At 39.7% G+C, this 14734-nt stretch overlaps 1 protein-coding gene across 1 annotated transcript in view; it reads left to right on the plus strand.

Annotated features, from left to right (window-relative positions):
• LOC120557854 (vitamin D3 receptor B) overlaps positions 1–14734 on the plus strand; it is a 31092-nt gene that overhangs the window by 14735 nt on the left and 1623 nt on the right. Inside the window, exons 5-10 of the mRNA XM_039798500.1 lie at positions 810–1006; positions 2301–2400; positions 4483–4663; positions 10624–10775; positions 12672–12788; positions 13365–14734. The exon at positions 13365–14734 is cut by the window's right edge and continues 1623 nt beyond it. Coding sequence (XP_039654434.1) covers positions 810–1006; positions 2301–2400; positions 4483–4663; positions 10624–10775; positions 12672–12788; positions 13365–13618 — 1001 coding nt within the window. The 3' untranslated portion in view covers positions 13619–14734. The remainder of the gene's footprint in view (positions 1–809; positions 1007–2300; positions 2401–4482; positions 4664–10623; positions 10776–12671; positions 12789–13364) is intronic.

A 14734-nucleotide genomic window follows, 5' to 3' on the forward strand; every position in this document is an offset into this window, starting at 1 on the left:
ACATTGTGTATAGAGTAAGTATACTCCATCTGAAGTTTAAAAACCTGCTGTTATGTTCAATCTAACGAGGCCTCTTCTTTCCACACAGTCTTGTTTATTTTCATGGTCTGTAAATAGCAGGTACATTTTCTTTTTTTTTTTTATCTTGTTTTCTCCCAATATATCCGGATATTGTCCCCAGGCCTCTCACTTCCAGCTGAATGTTCTTTCCCTGAGTGGTTGTGGGAGACACTGCGATTTACTGTACGTGGAGAGGAGCCAGTGGCATTGCTGTTGCAAAAACAGCAGCATGTTGTTGTGACCCCGCCTCTCTCTCTCGCTCTCTTTTTCTCTCTCTCGCTCTCTCTTTCTCTCTCTCGCTAGTTCGCTCTCTCTGTCTCTGTGAGCTAATTCAGTGGTTAGAACAACAAGGAGCAAACGGAACAAAGACAATGCATTCACTTGTTCATTGCAGCAGGGGTCTCCATATGGACCTGTCCCCTCCCATTCTCTTCCTCCAGAGAATAACAACTCCCCCATCCCCCCCCTCCACCACCCAAAACCACATTGGCATAGCTGTCATCACAATGTAAAACACAAGTACATACTGAAAAGCTTTAAAAGTGGCGTACCTTCAAGCAGTTTTGATGATATACAGTACCTGTGTTCAGTTATATCTTAAACTCATTCTTCCCCGCCATGCGTGTGTTTTCCAATGTTTAGTTTACCTTTTTTGTGCTTATATAGTTCATGTCATATATGGTTATATCATATATAAATTTGTATATAAAAACACTTTCGCTCTCCCTTTTTGATACTTGCATCCTCAGTCATTCTGACAGATGAGGAAGTGCAGAGGAAGAAGGACCTGATTCAAAGGAGGAAGGATGAGGAAGCACAGCGTGAAGCGGAGAAGGAGGCGCGACGGCCCCGGCTCAGTGACGAACAGAGTCAGGTCATCGCCACGCTGGTGGAAGCGCACCACAAAACATATGACGACTCCTACTCTGACTTCTGCCGCTTCAGGGTTTGTGTCTTTATACACTTATCTTCATCATCAATGTCAACATTTTGCAGTCAGATTTATTTCAATTCACACATTTCGTGGGACTTCAAACTGAATAGAAATCTTTCTGATATTGAGCCCTATTTTAACAATCTAAGCGTACGCTGTGAAGCGCCTGGCGCAGGTGCGTTTGGGGCGTGTACGAATCCGCTTTTGCTAGTGTAACGACGGGAAAAAGGGTCAGTGCGCCGGGCACGTGGTTCAAAAGGGTTGTACTTAGTGTCTTAATTAATCATAGGTGTGTTTTGGGAGTAACATGCAGTAAACGAGAGTGTCATCTCCCATTCCCTTTTAAAAGCCAGGCGCGCTTGTATTGCTATTATGATGGCAGATTTGCTAAGCAGGAAGGAGAGATTTTCAGGAGAAGAAACTGATCTGCTCGTGCGTGAAGTGAAAGCTTGCGAGCAGATTATATCATAATACTATTTCACATTGTAATATTTTTATTTTTTTAATCTTTTGCGTGTTTGTGTGTGTGTAACAAGCATAGTGTGCGCGCTGTGCGCATTTTACTAATGCACTGTTAAAATAACAATGAAATGCTGCGTTATTGACTTTAGACCAGGTTTTTTGTTGGTCAATGGCGTGACAAATTGCTGCCTACCAACACACCCATGGGCGCACAGATGGGCGCAGGTACATTTGCTATTTAAACAACGTGGGCGCTGGACGGGAAATTGAAAACTGCGTCAATCTTAAACTAGCAAAGACACTTGCGCAGGGCACTAGATAGGGCCCATTATGATAGTTTTAAATTGACGGAACAGTTCTAGCTCTGTTAGACCAGTATTATGCTGCTTTAGAAGCATCTTTACATTTCCTGCATTAACCAGCATTTCAGTGTTGTTGATTCCTCACATCAGAATTTCCTTCTGCTTCAGCCTTGCTCTACCACCTGTCAACAAAAGTCATGCTTTGTATTGTTTACACATAAATCTTAAACCCAGTGGTCCATTTCTCCTCCAAAACTGTGTTGAATCCCCCTTAAACACCTCTGTCCTTTCAGACATCTAACCTGTAGTTCATCCCACACAAAATATACTTACAGTACATACTCAAGTCCAGTAATTTTAAGCCTATTGTTTTCAGCAGATATTCAACAAAACTGCATATTCTGTATTTTTGAATGAGAGTCAGAATTATGAACACAAAATTGTTGGCTGTGTGTTAATGAAGATTGTGAAAGAAGACACATTTTTATTTTTGGTGACTAGACTTATTTAAAAATCCTCCGGTGTCTTTTTCTGCTGTCTAGCCTCCTGTTCGCGAGGGCCCAGTGACGCGTAGCGCCAGTAGAGCGGCCTCTCTCCACTCTCTGTCTGATGCCTCCTCTGACTCCTTCAGTCACTCTCCAGGTAAGAGACACACACTATGGAGACTTCAGTCACATCAAGTGAAAACACTGACAGTCATGGGTTACAATGAAACTAGTTTGTCCTGCACACTTGCCCTTGTGTAGGAATCATCTAGAAACAAATTTTACATTGAAAAAAGGTGGGATAAGGTGTGTTTTGTAGGCCTGTGACAATTATTAAATAATTGTCCATCCGCAATTAAAGCATTAGCGCATTTCTTTTTTTTTTTCTTTTTTTTCATGAGATTGGTCACACCATTGTTTGGATCCATCATACGCGTTTGCAATACTGGCGTAGCATCACCTAACAGTAACGTTAGCTAGCCTCTGATGCTATGGATTCCTACCAGAGGACGCCCCACCCGCAGTTGCAAGTCCAGTCGGCATTCAAACGTTAAAAATCCACCGAAGCACCTTTTACATGTGTTTAAGTAATGTAGTTAGTCCGTCTGTGGTGTTTAATCTTCTATGGTGCTTTGTTTAATTAGTAACATTACCGTAAATGATGACGCTGTAGCGGAAATGGCCATCATTCATTAAAGGTCCCATGGCATGAAAATTTCACTTTATGATGTTTTTTTTAACATTCATATGAGTTCCCCTGGCCCGCCCATTGTCCCCCAGTGGCTAGAAATGGTGATAGGTGTAAACTGAGCCCTGGGTATCCGGATCTGCCTTTTGAGAAAATGAAAGCTCAGATGGGCCGATCTGGAATCTTCTCCTTATGAGGTCATAAGGAGCAAGGTTACCTCCCCTTTCTCTGCTTTACCCTGCCGCCCACAGGAGCTGCCGCCCCATTAGGAAATAGAGCTACAACCGTGGCTGCAAGCTGGTCAAGGCCACACCCCCACCCTCCACCTTGCCCGCCCTCTCTCCTCCTCAATAGCATTTAAAGCTACAGACACAAAAATGGAATGTCCTAAGGAAAGCTCATTGTGGGACTGGCTCTAGTGGCTGTAATTCTGCACCAAGGCTGAATTTCAGGAAAGAGACTTCAGATACAGTATTAAGGGACCACTAAGGCCTATATAAAAGCATCCAAAAAGCAACATGTCATGGGACCTTTAACATTATGCTAACGTAGTTCCACGGGGATTTGTGCTTTTATTTTTCTAATCTGGACAGAACAACTTGTTTGTTAACTTTTGCTAAGGTCCTAAGGGGTATGACTGTTGACTGTTAGCTATGCCAGAGAAATTAAACACGTTCTGTTTTTTTTTTTTATTGAAGGGAATAAATGTTCTATTTACATTTTTTTTGTTAATTTAAGCAAAATTACAATGTTTTATGATAATAAAGAGGCGTGGTTTACTTTGTAGGCTGTGAACCTACGTATCTGGGTCACATAACAAAAGATGTATCTTGGGATTCATTTAAACTTGAATTAGTTTGAAAAGGAAATAAATAAATAAAGAATGTATTATTTAACGGAAATAGACAATTGTATTGTTTAGCGCAATTATTTCTGAGACAATCCACCAGCAAAATTTGGAATTCTAAGAGGCCTAGTGTTTTGTAAAAATATTATCAAAAGAGTTAATACTTGACGTAAGATAGCAATTTCTTCCAGTTCAGCTGTTTGCATGTTGGCGTATATAATCTCTTACGCCCCTTTACTGAGAATCCAGTGGAAATTCTGTGAATGACCTGTTCCCCCCCCCAGACACCTGACTCCTACTAGTAAACATCAGTTCATTAATGCATCCGCCACTAATGGAGCGAACACAGCGAGGAACACGGTGCCATGGCCCACCGCCAACACTCAGCAGAGACAAATGACTCAAAACAACCCCAGCAAGCTCTGCATGCTTCACATGTTGTCATAGCTGTCATCTCACTCCTGCTGACCTGACGCTTGTGTATTTTCAGATGATCCTTTCCATCAACAAGGCCCTCTCTTTTCCATGATTTCTTTCGATTCACTCAGCACAGAGTGGGTCAGCAGACAGTGTGTCTATGCATGGAGGAATAGTGTGACATTGTCATGCTTTGTGTGTGACCACTTTTCTCTCCCTTCTCTCTCTCTCCTCTTGTCTCTTCTTGCTTCCTCTCTGCTTTGCTGTCTTCTTCTTGCTCACTTCAGAGTCGGTCGACACAAAAATGAACTTCAACAACCTGCTGATGATGTACCATGAGCAGGGCAACAGCCCTGACTCCAGCGAGGAGGAGGGCTCCAGCTTCTCCATGCTGCCCCACCTGGCTGACCTGGTCTCCTATAGCATCCAGAAAGTCATTGGCTTTGCCAAGATGATCCCTGGGTTCAGGTATGCGTATGTGTGTGTGTCACTCACAGGTTGGTCGTAAGAGGGCTTCAACCAATTGGGAAAGGTTAACAACTGATGTTAAAAACACATGCATCATCTAGAAAATGTGATTCCTAAGTTGGCAAAAAATATAGTCTTTCCAAATTCACAATGGCCAATATAAGATGGCAAGAAAACATGTTAGCGAAAATAATTACTTTAGAATAATGACATGTTGCTAATTTAGTCTTGGGCTGTACTGTTTTGCATATTTACTGTGACATAAAGCTAGAGGAGAGGGTCTTTGGACTTTCTGTTGATCTGATTTTCTTTGTTGATTTTCTGTTTGCATATAGAATAGACTGCTCAAGTAAACACATATTGTTGTCTGGCAAAGGTAATAGCCTGAATAAAGACGTATGGTAGGGCTGCACAATATATTGTTTTTATATCGTCATCGTAATGTCAACTTGCGCAAAAAACACATTGCCAAAAACGCTCAGGGAATTTTTAAGATAGTTGAGTCTCTGTAGAAAACGGCACTTTAAAATTTGACTTTCATTCTTTCTTTCTTTCTTTCTTTCTTTATATATATATATATATATATATATATATATATATATATATATATATATATAGATATAGATATAGATATAGATAGATAGATAGATAGATAGATAGATAGATAGATATTTATTCATTCATTCATCAGTTTTTTAATTCAACAAGCAATTTGTTGTATTTTAGCAGTATAATGAAAGCAGCAGAAAGGCAGGACTACTTTATAATTTATACAACTCAGGATGATTAGCCACATGTTCCATCACACAAAAGCCAAAGTCAGGGCAGGATTTATCTCAGCTCTGTAACAGTAATTACAAACAAATTTTAATTTGAATAATCGTTTGTCAGATTTGTATTGAATTGAGTTGAAACGAGTTATGCCATGAAACTAAATCACAACAGTTATTAATTGTATATGAAAACAAAAATCTAAATATCTTTCATTTTAGCTTTTAGAATGTTTATATATATATATATATATATATATATATATATATATATATATATATATTTTTTTATAAATACATTGTTATCGTGCTATTCAACAACACCATTTTCAGACCTCATGTATTTTGTATTGAGTGACTTTTTACCTAAATGTGCGTCGAAGACTTTGTACACCTACTTGTTTTTCTGCCTGATTAGTCGATATTGTGTCACAGTGATGGCTGTGGTCTAAAGGCCATAGATTACTGAGACTGTATATTACGGATGGCTAACATATTGTGGAAAATATTTTTATGTTGGTGTTCGTTCACTGAATGAGGTTATATATTTGCCAGATCATGTTGGGGTGAAGTTCAGCCCTTTTAAGTGTGTTAGTAGGTGATTGTCTAACTACAGCAAGAGTATTTAATTCAAATTCAAAGAGGTCTAGTTAGAGAAAATCTCCTCAAGCAAAGATCCAGAACATCATATGTCTAAATAGCGTTACGATTTAGTTCCTTAAATATCAAAGTAGCCTAGTAAGTTCTATCAACGTGTGATGTAGTCAATAACTGACTAAAAAAGAAAACAAACAATTCAATAATATTTCAACAATATGTATTGTCAGTTTTTACATTGAACTGCAGGGATTGTTAATTTGTCATTTAAAGTAAAATATGGGCTGCCTTTTTAAAAAAAAAAAAAAAAAAAAAAAAAATATGTAGAGCTTTTTATTTCATTTTTGTATTTCATTTACAAAAATGAAATAAAAGATCCCCTTTTTCTTCTTTTTTGTTAACTCCATTTCACATTTTAACAGTCTCAACCAAAATTTATAATAAACTAGAAGGGCATCTGGACAGCACAGACCTCCGCCAAGGCATGTCCTACAGTATCTCCTTGGAACTCCTCCCATGCTACACCCTCGCACCAAGGTTCATGAAAATCGGGCCAATAGTTTCTCTGTAATTCTGCTGATAGACAAACAAACGGACACACCGAACCGAAAACATAACCTCCGTGGCAGAAGTAACGACCTCAGCTAGGGCTGTCAAAATTATCAAGTTAACGCAAATTCCTTTTAACGCCACAATTTTTTTAATACGCACGGACGTTCTATGATTTACTCCATAGTTTGGGATAGGGATGGGCGATATAGACGATATGCAATATAAACGATACAAAATTGGCCTACGATAGAGATTTTAATTATATTGCACTATCGTGATAAATCATGTTGATGACGCAATCTTCCCGCAAAGTTTAGAGCCACGAGCTGCAACGCGTCATCGTCATCTTGAGTAAACATGACTAAAAGCGAAACAAGGAGCTGGTGAAAAAGACCGGTGCAACATCCATTATTTGGACTTGGTTTGGATTAAAGCCGCTACAACGGAGCTGTGGTCGAGCCGCACTCACGGAGCCTTTCACCAGCCTGACCATTCACTATATAACGTACGTGTGTGTGTGTGTGTGTGTGTGTGTGTGTGTGTGTGTGTGTGTGTGTGTGTGTGTGTGTGTGTGTGTGTGTGTGTGTGTGTGTGTGTGTGTGTGTGTGTGTGTGTGTGTGTGTGTGTGTGTGTGTGTGTGTGTGTGCGCGCGCTCAAATGCGTTACATTAGGCTGCAGGTAAGAAACTTTGTTTGAAATATGTTTTTATTTAAAGTATCTGTGCATCTTTGCCTAATACTGAAAGTATTTCCAGTATAGTGTCTGTTCCTTAACTAAACAGACACCAGTTTGTCCTGTTCTCTGCATCTTGGGTGGCATTTAAGAACCAAGGACTTAAACTTACTAAGTGTATTAAACTAACTAAGTGTAGTGCCTTTTAGAATGGTTTGCACTAAAGAGAAGACACCCAATACTTTAAGCTTTTTCTTTGTCTAAGTCTCTGCAACTAGTGTACTTGAATTTTATTCATCTGCAACATTATGTTGTATAATTACAGTTTTGAACAATAAATGTTCTCAAAACTACATACTATGTTTCTTTCTCTTTAAAAAATATATTTAGCAGTTTGGTTTTCCTTAGGGTCTATGTAACCTGGTCTGAAATGGTTCTATTATAATTTATATATCGCAATATATATCGTTATCGTAAGAGGCTGCATTGTATATCGCAATATGGATTTTAGGCCATATCGCCCATCCCTAGTTTGGGAACTCAGGAAGCTGCAGCGGTAACATTGTGAACAGTGTTGCCAACTTCTAGCTAGATTTCGTGACTTTTCAGACTTTTCAATATATATTTCTATTGTAATTCATTCCAATGCATGCAGTCCACAGATCCTTGGTTAAACACTAAACAGCGCTGCTCTCTCCCCCTCTGTCCTCTTGCGCAGCAGCACTGCTGCAGGCAGTCAGTTGGGGATCATGCAATTAATCGCGATATCCCACTCCTCCAAATTCTCTTGTTCAGTGAGAGAAGTAGACTGTGAGTTTCCTGGGCTGCTAAACCAGTGCAGTAAAGGCTGGAAAAGCTGCGCTGGTTGGAAAAGAAACGCTCCGCCAAAAATGTGATGAATCTCAATTTATCGGTTATAGTTCTGGGTCCAAACCAGATGGCATCTGGGTCCGGACCACAATCTGCCTGTAAGTGGCCTTGGCTTTAGAGGAAGAAAGTTTGAATGGCACAAGGTCGATCCTTAAGAGATACAAAAGGAGAATGCAGTATCACCTTGAAAATAGAATAGAATAAAATACCTTTGGAAGACACAAGCCAGCACATTATTTGTAACTGTAAAGGCAAAATAACAATACTGCCCTACAAAGGCAAAACGCTGTAACATGTTTGGGCAAAAATGAGTTAATGTCACTTTTGGGGTATTTGAGACCTCCTTTATCGTGTGAATAAATATCGTGAGTCAATTTGATTGTTTTAACGAGAAAATAAAGCGCTATGACAACCGTAACATCCAAAACCATACGAGAAACCACAGCAGAACGCCGTAACAGCTGTTAGGGCTCTTTGCCTTTGTTCCGGGCACGCTGAAGTTGAGTTAAGGTGTTCTGACTTTGTTTAGCCAGGCATCAAGAGAGAGGTTACTGTGACACCGTGAGGTTACTGTACTCTGGCCTCATCATACTGTCAAAGTTTGCCGCTTTTAATTGTCACCAAACCACGTAACATACACACGACATATCTTTCAAATACAGTGGCGATGATTCCTATTCTGTCAGTGTCAGTGACAGCCCGGAGCTAGCTAACTTTATCACGTAGCGCTAACGGTGATGCTGACACACCACCTCACTTTGCGGAGCCTCACATCAGACGCCGAAAACGAATCATTAAATACACAGGCATCCTACCTTTCCAAGCAATCCGATATAATCCATGGAAGATATAATCCATAGAAATGCACGTCATCTGCTGTATCCACAACAATCCATACGTGTTGAAGCCATATTTCCTTCTTGCAGGTGTTCATGTCAAATCTTACACAAATCCATAAAAGCACTAAGCTAGTTATTGCTAACGTCCGTACAAAGTATGCTAACCTAAATGTTATCTCAGAATTAAAAAGTAGTAATCCAAGTCGAGTTAGTTGACTGTGCATCTTGAGCAGTTTGGTGGCCCTTAACCCTTAACCAGGGGCGATTCTAGGATCAGACCTTTAGGGGGGCTCAGCCCCTAATGAAAATATGACACAGATACAGTGCCTTGCAAAAGTGTTAAACATTATATATTTATTGTTAAACAATAAAAATACCTTTGTATTCAATTATAATTAAATTATCTTTATTGAGAAAATATTTCTTGTATTTATTCATACTGTATACTGTACTGCAAAGTAACTTATCTGTCATACTGTTCAACTGTGTTAGTGTTGCCACACTATCCTGATCATTATAGCAGTAAATAGGAACAACCAAAAGTCTTCTATATAATTTAAAACAAATACCATGATGACTAGACCTTGGTTAGGTGTTCTTATAATGGATGTAAGTATGGTGAACAGCAAGCAAATATTTATTATATGTCAGTTACTGCCTTTTGCCTTTGCATGACTCCTTGTTTTTGGCACATGATACAAAGGCAGAGTACAGTAACTGCCAAACAAGGGTCAAAGGTCAATTTTGAACTCAAGATTTTTTTCATACAAACATTTCTTCATTATAACAACTAGTTGTCAAATTTTGGGAGTTCTACCTATAATACTTTTGTCTGGACAAAACAGAAACTTTAAAGTCATTTTTCTCAGTTTCACACTCTAGTGAGTTAAGGTCTTTTGCCTTTGCAGGGCAGAATAGCTGCCCAAGGCTTTTTCATTGTTTCTTTCCTACCTTCCTCACATTGCAATTGCGGCCTTTCAGCGCGTTTGTCTCTCAGCGTGTTGACAAGGGACATACACTCAGGGTCTCGGGGGTCACCCCAAAGTCAATTCTAAAACGAGTCGGGGCCTGTTTTTCCTGAAAGTTGTTGTTCCCACTGGCAGCGAGTGATGGATGCGGTCGGATTACCTTTGGAATGTTTGTCCACTTATGATCTGCTCGCTAAGCCCTGAAAAACACCCCAGGCCTCCCCTGAAGATCTGCAGCTTTCAGCTCATGTCTCCTGCTAGTTCAGTAGTTTCATTTAATAAACATTTAAAGAACTTTCATAACATGGCTACATTTACTGTGACAGTCACGGCGTTTAAAACGGCATCAGTACGATTTAGGTTTATCAAATGGGTTATCCGTACACAGGGACCCATCACAGCAGGAGGAAGCAAACCGAAAGCCATATTGTGGATGTTTTTGTCTTCCTGCACAGCATGCTTCTGATAAACTTTGAAGAATGTGACTGATGTCGAACCTGTAGTCAGTAAACCATTGATAAACAAAATCCTTTTGACATGAATTATACAACTGATGAACTGACATAAACTACACCGAAAGGGAATGTACTTGGTTTGGATCTTTACTTGGTTACCTGTTGCTGTATCACTTTGCTTTCAAATTAAACATGAATGTGGTTCACTAACTTAGTAAGTGATATCTTTCCCTGCAGGGAGCTGACGGCAGAGGACCAGATTGCCCTGCTTAAGTCCAGCGCCATTGAGGTGATCATGCTGCGCTCAAATCAGAGCTTCAACCTGGAAGACATGTCCTGGAGCTGTGGTGGGCCTGACTTTAAATACCAGATCAGTGATGTCACCAAAGGTCAGTGTCAACTCTGCCACGTGTACCGTCTGACTGCCGTGAAAATTAGCTAGTGCGTATGCATGTGCATGCTCATCAACCCATTTTGCTCAGCTAAATACTTCTATTCAGAGCTCGAAGGAAGCAGTCTGGCAGTAGGATAGTGACAGGATCATTAGCGTGGGAGTACAGAAAAGGTTGCGGACGGTCGCCTCTCTACATACCCCACAGGAAAAGGATGCTAATACACATTTTTCTGCAACACCAGTCTTACATATTCACAGAGGCTCCTGGGGGCAAGGCTTTCATTTGCCTTTCACACAAGACCCCTCTCTCTGGGATTAACCAAAGAATGTCACTCCTGACCTGCTCACCAAACAAAACGACCCCTGTCTGGGCCAGGAGAAGCAGCTCTGTTGTGCTCTTCTTAAAATATCACTAAATAGTTGACATGAACATGACTAGAAATGTTTTTTTTCTTCTTCTTATGCAGTAATTAATAGTATACAAGTATAGGCCTGTCGCAATATGCAATAAATCAATTAATCATGATAAAAAAAAAATGTAATCATGATAAATAAAAATGAGCTTGATCATTTTTAAATGAAAATTATCGTGGCTGGAAACATTTCCATTTTATTTATTATTTTTGATTGTGTTTGGTTTTTATTCCAGTGCATTTTTGTTAACCGAGACTAAGAGTCCATTTTATTTATTGTTTTTGGTTGTTTTGTTCATTTATTGTGGATATTTAAAATGTCTTCCACTTCCAGTGTTAAATATTCTTTAGAAATAAAAGTTTATTGATTTTGAAAAGGTGTACCTGCATTATTATGCCAGTATCATTATATTGGATGAAAATGGTCTCAGAACGACAATATTATCGTTTATCACAATAATTTCTGGGACAATTTATCGTCCAGCAAAATTTGTTATCGTGACAGGCCTATACAAGTATTAAAAAAAAGTTTTAACTCTCTTCTACATGGTACTTCAAATTAATTCTGTTAATTAATTTAATTAATCCCCTTGTTTCACAGTTGCAGTTCATTAGTAATTTTGTAGTGTAACATAGTCATAGCTACTGCTGTGTATCATTAAAAATGTCCAATACAACCTTTTTTCCATACCTATCAAAGTGATACTTTTCAATACTTGGTAAACACATTTTTTCCAAAAAACATTTTAAACTCAACTTTAAAAAAAAAAAATCTTTAAAGGCAGCATGAGTAGGATTTTCTTAAAAACAATAAAAAAAATATATATATATATATTTTTTAATTATAATTATAATAGAAAATTTCATTTTGGTGTGTTCGACGTTTCTGGGTGTCAGGCTTTTGGGAACTGGTGTATAGCCGCCAGCCACAGTGCACAGGGTGTGAAGGCTGTACTCCAAAAAAAAAGGAATAAACCTATCATAAGCACACATCCAATAGGAAGCTATGAAAATGATGGACACAGCCTCTGGAAATACGCAAATATAGTGAGGCGAAATGCCAAGCGGAAAAAGCTCCTTCCAAAGCGAGATAGAATCTGGGGTTGGGATTTGAAAAAAAAAAAGGAATTACAAAAAATTAAATCCTCTAAAAAACATATGTCTCTCAAATATTCCATGCTACAGATACAATTTAGTCAATACTCAGAAAACATTAAGGTTTAATTCACAGCCCCTGGCATGAAATAAGGAAATGAAGATACAGTCGTGATAATCAATGAAAACATGTAATCAGTATTTGTAGGGTTTCTTATTTATGTATCTACATAAGGCCCCCCCCCCCCTCTTGAGAATGCACAGCATGCAAGACAAAGTGAAAAATGAGTAAGTGGGACCTGGAGGGCCTTTCTTCTATGATATGGTATGGAGCTGATTCTATGTGCTGCACGGACGGTAATGATGTGTTGCATTCTCTGTAGCGGGCCACACTCTGGAGCTGTTGGAGCCACTGGTGAAGTTCCAGGTGGGCTTGAAGAAGCTCAACCTGCAGGAGGAGGAACATGTGCTGCTGATGGCCATCTGCTTGCTTTCTCCAGGTACCACAGGTCTGACTGTGTGGAGGAAGGAACCTATAGAGGGTCAAGATGAATTGTTTATGGGTGATCTTGTTTGCCTCTTTTTTCTAATTGAGAATACATTCATTATAGCAAAAACAAATAATAATATTCTATTTTAGTTAATAATAATAATGAGAGAGAGAGAGAGAGAGAGAGAGAGAGAGAGAGAGAGAGAGAGAGAGAGAGAGAGAGAGAGAGAGAGAGAGAGAGAGAGAGAGAGAGAGAGAGAGAGAGAGAGAGAGAGAGAGAGAGAGAGAGAGAGAGAGAGAGAGAGAGAGAGAGAGAGAGAGAGAGAGAGAGAGAGAGAGAGCTCTCCCTAGCAAGCCACCTGACCCGAACAGTAGAAATACAAACACAAAGAACACGCAATTATGTTTATTTACATTTGAACTTCTATGATTGTTTTGTGGGATAAATACTATTCTACAATAAACACAAACATTTTGATGCTCAGTTTTGCTCAATGTCGTTTCAATTTTACAGTTAATTTTGGTTGCTTTTTAGCTTGTGTAACAACCATAAATATCTTAAGAGTCTCCTCTCCCCCTCCTGCAGACCGCCCAGGTGTGCAGGATCATGCACGGATCGAAGCCCTCCAAGACCGTCTGTCAGAGACCCTGCAGGCCTACATCCAGCTTCGCCACCCAGGGGGACAGCTGCTTTATGCCAAGATGATCCAGAAGCTGGCCGACCTGCGCAGCCTCAACGAGGAGCACTCCAAACAGTACCGCTCGCTCTCCTTCCAGCCGGAGCACAGCATGCAGCTCACTCCGCTCGTGTTGGAGGTGTTTGGCAGCGAGGTCTCCTAGAACCTCTGAACCACCTCAGTGAGGCAAAATGGAGGGAGGGAGTTGAGGATGCGCTGGATGGGACTAAATGGAGGTGTGTGTGTGTGTGTGTGTGTGTGTGTGTGTGTGTGTGTGTGTGTGTGTGTGTGTGTGTGTGTGTGTGTGTGTGTGTGTGTGTGTGTGTGTGTGTGTGTGTGTGTGTGTGTGTGTGTGTGTGTGTGTGTGTGTGTGTGTGTGTGTGTGTGTGATGGAGAGCAAGCAGATGTTAAGAGACTAAACAAGGAAACTTCATATAATACAAATCAACTATACATACAACTTCTGCTTATATACAGTGTTTTTGTCTATTTAAATCAACAAGCAGCTGCTTTAAATGCCTGGACATTTTGTGTGTGTACGTGACGTGCACACACCAACACAACAAGCATACTCAGTTATTCATTTAGCCATTCAGTTGAGCTACCTCTTTGTTTTACTGGGGTTGTTTTACATCACCTATGTAAAACAGTAACCTTTACACGGACAATTTAGATACAGTCTACTATACTATACTGACAGTTCAGTATTTTTCAGTGCAAAAGCAGTGCCTGCACATTACTTTGACTTTTTGATGTTTCAAAATTTCATATTTTTTTTTTTTCATCTGCTTCTCTCCAAGGCAGCGTCTATATGACTGTGTATACCATTCAAAACACATACCTTTCACCAAAGGTATGGTCAACTACTTTCTCAAAAAGCTTCCAGTACCTAAAAATAGCCTTGCTGCTTGATGGCTCGTTTCACGCATGCAGCCACTCGACATGCTAGCAAGTTGTCTGACTAGCCTCACAGCCTATGAAAACTAAACTGTCATTATTTAGGTTTATACTGCAGAGTACAGAACGGTCTGTAATATAGTGAGGTTTTGATAGGACTTTGGGGTGCCTGGTTTTGAGATGAGAATTAGCCACTAAATGTGTTAGCTACTTTTACACTGCTAACTGTCAATCAAACCAAGCCGGCATTATGGCTTGTTACGCTCTTAAAAATGTTTTTCATTATTCTTCTCGTTTTGTTTGTTTCCATGTAAATAGTTAATTACTACCACATGTATCCTACGCACTGTTTTACCACATTTTACTCAAGCCTATGTATTGA

Source organism: Perca fluviatilis, chromosome 4 (assembly GCF_010015445.1).
Source record: "Perca fluviatilis chromosome 4, GENO_Pfluv_1.0, whole genome shotgun sequence".
Lineage (NCBI taxonomy): Eukaryota > Metazoa > Chordata > Actinopteri > Perciformes > Percidae > Perca > Perca fluviatilis.